Source organism: Nematolebias whitei, chromosome 22, assembly GCF_014905685.2.
Source record: "Nematolebias whitei isolate Nwh7 chromosome 22, NemWhi1, whole genome shotgun sequence".
Taxonomy (NCBI): domain Eukaryota; kingdom Metazoa; phylum Chordata; class Actinopteri; order Cyprinodontiformes; family Rivulidae; genus Nematolebias; species Nematolebias whitei.
This window is the reverse complement of record NC_056519.1, coordinates 1824877-1831551: the sequence shown is the minus strand read 5'-3', so window position 1 is coordinate 1831551 and position 6675 is coordinate 1824877. Positions and strand designations below refer to the sequence as shown.

Below are 6675 nucleotides of genomic sequence, written 5' to 3'. Positions count from 1 at the left end.
GGCTTCTTGGCAGCGGGTTTCTTGGCTGCCGTGGTCTTCTTGGCGGCGGGCTTCTTGGCTTTGGCGGGAGCCTTCTTCTTCACCACCTTCTTGGCCGGTTTGGCGGCTGCAGGCTCCTTCTTGGCGAGCTTGAAGGACCCGGAGGCGCCGGTGCCTTTGGTCTGGCTCAGGGTGCCGCTGGTGACCAGCTTGGTGACGGCGGTGTTGATGCGCTTGTTGGCCCTGCTCACGTCCACTCCTTTCCCGGCCAGCACCTTCTTGAGCGCCGCCAGAGACACTCCCTTCCGCTCCTTGCAGTCGGCCACGGCGGACACGATGAGCTTCGGCAGGCTGGGTCCCTCCTTCTTGGCTTTCGGGGCCGACTTCTTCCTCGGGGCTTTGGCCGCGGCTTTAGCCGGCGCCGCAGCTGGAGCTTCTTCTGCCATCTTGTCTTCGCGCTGTTTCCTCTGAACGTCTCGAGCTCAGAGCGGGAGGCGGGGCTTATAACACACATGAGAACCGTGAAGAAGCAACGCGCAGCGCCGCTCAGTCGCCGCCTGAAACATGGTCACGCTTGTGTTTTTTCCGCAACATTTTACTCAAAAGTCCCACGGAAAATAAACACTTCTTAACACAATTTTTACCGGAACCGACGAGAAACTCCGGTCCCTTCACACTGAGCCGAGATATAACTTCTATAACGTTTTAAATTCCTTCCGAGAAGCTTCAGACTTGTCAGATACTCGGTGTCTTTGTGCCACTCTCAGGGAGTTTTCTTACAATTTCACTTCCTAAAACATCTAAAATTGTTCCTGACTAACTCAAGCGTTTCATTTGTGATAGCCGAGACACCCGAGGACAGGACTGCGGTGAAACGGTGGCGGTGGGGTGATTAGTCGAGTTGTAACGAGGAGGTTTCTGCTGAACGATAACACACGCGCGCTGCTCGTGTCTCAGGTGATCAGCTGGAACAAACGTCACGTCTCTACAGGTGAAGCGTCAGGAAACACCTTGATGATGATGATGATGATCAAGTTTGGAGAACATGAAGTGAAACTTGTGAAGCTGCGGCTGAAAATCAACGGAGACTAAAGTTAATAAATCATTGATATTATTTCCACTAAACAAACAGATGAGAGAACAGAGACGAGCTTTTCACTAAAACATCTGTGGAGCTAATGACAAAAAGTTTATCCTTCAGGAGTGTCGGTCTTACATGAGAATTTAGAATAATAATTTTTACTGCAATACTTGTTAAAAATGTAAATGAGGCTTCATGAATCCCAAAAACTATCTTACAGTTCGTAATTGGTTTTATTTTCATGTATAATATACAAATATTTACTGATTATTTTATTCTGTCACTGCACATTGGTCTTAGTTTTAATAAAAGTAAATAAAATAAAGTAAATAAAGTTTTAAAATCACAAATAGAGCAGTGGATTGAGAAATATGAGCTGGTTTTCATGACGCTGACCTGTATAAAGAAAAGCTGCAGAAAAATAAAATGTTTGTTACATTTGTGTTTATTCAGATTTTACCTTTATCCTCGTGAAGGATGTAACTTCACCATATTCAATCATTTTAATACTTTAAAGCTCAAGTGTCTGGTCAAACTGATGAGCAACAACAAATCCAAAGTTAAGTCAGGTCCACTGGACGCATTAAAAAATAAAATTGTTGATAACGTATCGTCTTTTATCCTAAAAAGACTCAGTCTGAGGAGCCGCACTAAACTCAGTCTTATAAATAGCACCTTCTCAAGGATGAAGAAGTTCACGTACTGATAGAGAAGTGAAGGAGGCCATCTTTGTGAAGAGAACCATCATTAAACAGGAGCGGAGCCTCCATGTCCGAATGCCGTTATCGTCAAGTCAACTTTATTTAAAGAGCATAAACAGCAGCCGTTAACAAAGTACTCATCGATGAGTAAAATTATTGGGGGGGGGGAAAAAAAAAAAAAAAAGTACTAAATCAACAGACTGTGAAATGAGTAGCTATGTTTACATGCGCAGAATTCTTTGACCGGATTGAAATGTGTTCTGTTTGAATAATTCAAATGTATCGTTTACATGGGCACAATCCGTTCACGATGTGCGTTTACATGCAACGGGCTTTGATTCTGAACAGAAGTACTGACATGCGCAGAGTGGTAAACTCTCCTTAAAAAACCACCGAAGAAGAAGTTACTTCCGTGTAAACCATAGAAGAAGAAGTTCTCTTTCCGGGACGAACGTAAACACACTTGAGCGACAAAAATGGACCCGCGACAGGTTTTAATGACTGTGATGGAGTTGTTACTGCACTCCCTGCTTGAGCTACAGGCGAAGCAACGCATGCTTTTAGTCTTTTTTCTTAGCAGGATGAGAGCGCGGAAGGAAAAATACATCCGAGAAAGTTCTTTGCTGCCGGCAAGTTTAATGCTGCTGCCACTACCTCCACAAACGACCAGAAACCAGTGGATGAAAGTCCGAAGTAAAGACTGGTGGGAGCGTGTGGTCCTCACGCAGTTCACCGACCAGGAGTGGAAGCAGAATTTTCGCATGACACGTCTGTCTTTCACAAAGTTGTGCACTTTGATGGAGAGTCATTTAGCCCCAGAAGAGGTGACTGTTAGAACTCCAATTCCGCTCATGATGCGAGTTGCAGTTGTTCTGTATAAACTGGGCAGCTGTGCCGAATAGCGAGTCATTGCAAATCAATTTGGAATAAGTAAGAGCAGTGTTAAAAATTGTGTGTACATGTTTTGTAAAAGCATGGTGAGAGGGCCAATTAAACAGCTGATCCGAGCACCAACTGACATGGAGGCACTGGAGATCGCCAGAGCTTTTGAGGCTTCCCATCACATCCCTCATATTATGGGTCTCATCGATGGATCACACATCCCGGTTCTTCCCCCCTCTGATGGATATAAAGACTTTGTTAACCGTAAAGGCTGGCCATCCTATGTCCTCCAAGCTGTTGTGGACAACAACTGCTGGTAAGACAAATAAACACTGTATGTTTAAATAAACTTGTTTTTCTTTCTTTTTCTACCTGTCTATGCTTGATACTGTCTGTATTTATTATTAATTACTGTTTTTCCTCTGTTTTTCTCAGTTTCTGGAGCATCAGTTGCAAGATGCCAGGCAGTGCCCATGATGCCAATGTCCTGCGCCACTCTGACCTCTATCAAAGGGCTCATCTAATGCCAAAAGTAAGGCTAATATTTACTATATTGTATTTATTATTTCTACAACTATAAACTATAAAGTAGAGATACTTAGCTGTAAAATTATTTTTTTAAATTTTTGTTAGAAGCATGCCTTTAAACAAATGGTTAAATGTTGCCAATATTTGCTATATTGTATTTAGTATTACTACAATTATTACAGCTAAGGTTCTCAAAGTAGAGATACATAGCTGTAAAGTTTTATTTTAAAAAAAAAGTTTGTTTGAACCATGCCTTTAAACAATGTCTAAGTAAAATACTAAATATTAGTATGTCCTTTTTTTGCAGTCTGTGAGGAACATTGAAGGAGAGGACGTCAGTCTCCTCGTTGTTGGTGACCCTGCATAGCTGCTGTTGGACTGGCTCATCAAAGGACACCCAAACTCTCCTCGTGTGACTCCTCAACAAGAGTCATTTAATGTTTACCTTAGCTCAGTCAGGGTGGGCGTAGAGATGACCTTCGGGTTGCTGAAGTCACGGTGGAGAGTTCTTCTAAAAAGAAGTGACTTTCATTTCACCTTTGCTCCAAAAATGATCGCCACCTGTTGTGCACTCCACAACTTCTGCCAGAGGGAGAGGGATTATGGCAACAGCAACTGGTTGGAAGAGGCACGTGACGTGCAAACAACTACCCTCAGCCTAACCAGCCAGCGAATCTTCAGTGTAGTGTTGGTGGAAACGGTGCAAGAGAGACTGACTGCATATATGTCCAAGTTTCCACTCCGTACAGGCCATCTGCATTAAAGGGGCTTTTTAAATATACAATATATACTTGTCATGTATGTGTTCAGATGCAGCTAACATTTGTATAAAGATATTATAACAAAACGGCAAATAATACTAGTGTACATCGGAGCTCTTTAATGGACCAAACATTTTAATAAATTCTTGTAAACATTTTATATTGCTTGTTGGCACTGTGTGAAACGTGTTTCATTCTCAGTGCAATTTGAGGTAGCCTACATCACAAAAACATAAAAATTATACATTCAAAAAGTTTGTGCAAAACAAACAATGTGCACAGATCATCACATCTTGTAATGAAAACAGAAAAAAACATTCTTTGGTCATTTAAAACTACAGTAACGTGCAATTCAACAGTAACTTCTTTATCAACTCATCCTGTACTTTCAGAATTACAATATCAAAAAATATCTATATATATATAATATGAAACTTTAGCTGCTGCTCAAATAACAAACTTTTTTTTAACTTTAGTTTAGGTCATGGAGGTGGTAATCCGAGTTGTAGCTTGGGTTCTGAGGAAATTGAGCAGACCGGCTTTGACCTGGGTATTGATGCTGACGGTAGGGAGGAACTGGAGATCTTCCCTGTGGAGGTGGGGTCATTTGAGTCATGATGGACTTTAATCCATCAAAACATTGCCTCACTAGGCGCTCAGTTGAGAGTGTGTTTTCTTCTAAGAACCTTACAAACAACCTTTCTTCTCTTTGCCGCCATCGTTCCTGTTGTTCTTCTATCCATTTGTTCTGGGACTCTTGCATCTTCTGGTAGAAGGATTGCTGTTCGGTGGCCCAAGTCTGCATAACCAGAGTTCCCTCGTGGTCCTGCAATGATGTAAAACACTATTACTTGCTTGGATGCAGTACTAACATCATCTCTCTAAACACTGTATAAACATTTGTTACTGTTTTTGTCATCTGGAACACACAACTTACTCTTCCTTGATGTCCTCGTCTGTTGAAAGTTTCTTGGACTGTTGTTTGTTGTGTGCTGCTGTCAGCTGCTTCATCAAAGCTGGACTCATCATCTGAAAAAGAAAAAAATAAAGTCTAACTGGTCCCCTGGTATGTTGAAATTTGTTAGGTTAATTATCTGGTTAGTTGGGGTAGTGTTATAATCCACAATATAGGTCTCATGTTCTCTACTGTGTACAATACTTGGAGGTATAATTATGCTAGCCCTAAAGCTACTCTTGCTTCTTATTATAATTACATTTTAACATATTTGTTGTATCCCAGTTACACCAAGTAATACAGTACAGAGGGTTAGTGTGGCTTGAAGAGTATCTTACCGGAAAGGATGCTTTGTTCCGGATTTGCTTCGGGGCTGTAGTCCTCAGATTCCTCCTCATAACCTTGGTCCACACCGCTGCCTGTCGTGTTGGCCAGTGGCCGCTCTCTCATCAGTTCGTCCATCAACATGTAAAATGAAAAAGTGGTGGGGTCAGAGCCACTTCTCCTGTTCTTGTTCTTAGCTTGGTAGTACTTAGCTTTCAAGCTCTTCCAGCGTTTTTTTATTTGCTCAATTGTTCGATGGATTCCGGCTTCTTCCAGTTTTTCATGCACTTGTTTAAATAACTCCGTGTTCCTACACTTTCGACCGTCAAGGCGTTCGATAATTTTGAGTTCTTTTAACGTTTCGATTAGAAATGTTGTATCGCTCACCGACCAGTTCTGCTTCCCCGGCACGTTAGCATCTACACATTAGCCAGGCGGAAAAGGAAACGCGTAGAGGTACGCGTCGCACATGCGCAGTCAGGTCATTTTTTCACCATCAGATAAAAACGAACAGATCAAGTGTTTACATGCGCACCGATCGGGCCACGGATCGGCGTAAACCACCCGTTTCGATCTGATCACAAATTATAACGGATCGCGCCGAATACACAAAAAATAACCCGAACGGAGCGTTTACATGACACACTTTTGTTCCGACCGGCCATCTGATCCGGTTACTTTTGTCCATGTAAACATACCCACTGAAGAGATGTTTGTAGCAGATATGAACACAGGAATGGAGGTGGCCTGCCTGGTGCTGGGGGGGCAGGTTGATCCAGGTTGGTGGGGGCCCCATGACTGAAAAGCCTGATCTGAGCTTCAGCCATAAACAGTTCATGGATGATCTCAGGGCCCAAGAGGGAACGTGTGGTTCCAGTAGCTCAGATGTGCAGGCACAAGGACATTAAAAGTACTTACAGCAGTTTTATACTTTTACTTAAGGAGCCAGTGAAGGGAGGACATGGTGCGTTTATGTTACACAGTTTATATTCAATGAGGATAATAAATTAATCAAAAACAAACTTCAAGGAAGAAGCTCTTTTTGTGATTAGGTGGCTCTTAAAAGAGCCGTTGTGGGTTGAGATCCGGGTGGGTCTAGGCCCTCTCCCCGCGGATCCTGCGGGCCAGCTGGATGTCTTTGGGCATGATGGTGACCCTCTTGGCGTGGATGGCGCACAGGTTGGTGTCCTCGAACAGCCCCACCAGGTAAGCCTCGCTGGCCTCCTGCAGAGCCATGACGGCCGAGCTCTGGAAGCGCAGGTCGGTCTTGAAGTCCTGAGCGATCTCGCGGACCAGACGCTGGAAGGGCAGCTTCCTGATGAGCAGCTCGGTGGACTTCTGGTAGCGGCGGATCTCCCTGAGAGCCACGGTCCCGGGCCTGTAGCGGTGAGGCTTCTTCACTCCGCCGGTGGCCGGGGCGCTCTTCCGGGCAGCCTTGGTGGCGAGCTGCTTCCTGGGAGCTTT

The 6675-nt window shown here is 43.8% G+C and overlaps 2 protein-coding genes across 2 annotated transcripts in view; both read right to left on the bottom strand.

Annotated features, from left to right (window-relative positions):
* The window catches only part of LOC119428350 (histone H1), a 790-nt gene extending 338 nt beyond the window's left edge, over window positions 1–452 (bottom strand). The window contains exon 1 of the mRNA XM_037696026.1: window positions 48–452. Coding sequence (XP_037551954.1) covers window positions 48–425 — 378 coding nt within the window. The 5' untranslated portion in view covers window positions 426–452. The remainder of the gene's footprint in view (window positions 1–47) is intronic.
* Window positions 453–6284: 5832 nt separating this feature from the next.
* LOC119428432 (histone H3.3-like) overlaps window positions 6285–6675 on the bottom strand; it is a 553-nt gene continuing 162 nt past the window's right edge. Inside the window, exon 2 of the mRNA XM_037696113.1 lies at window positions 6285–6671. Within this exon, the coding sequence (XP_037552041.1) occupies window positions 6307–6671 (365 nt within the window). The 3' untranslated portion in view covers window positions 6285–6306. The remainder of the gene's footprint in view (window positions 6672–6675) is intronic.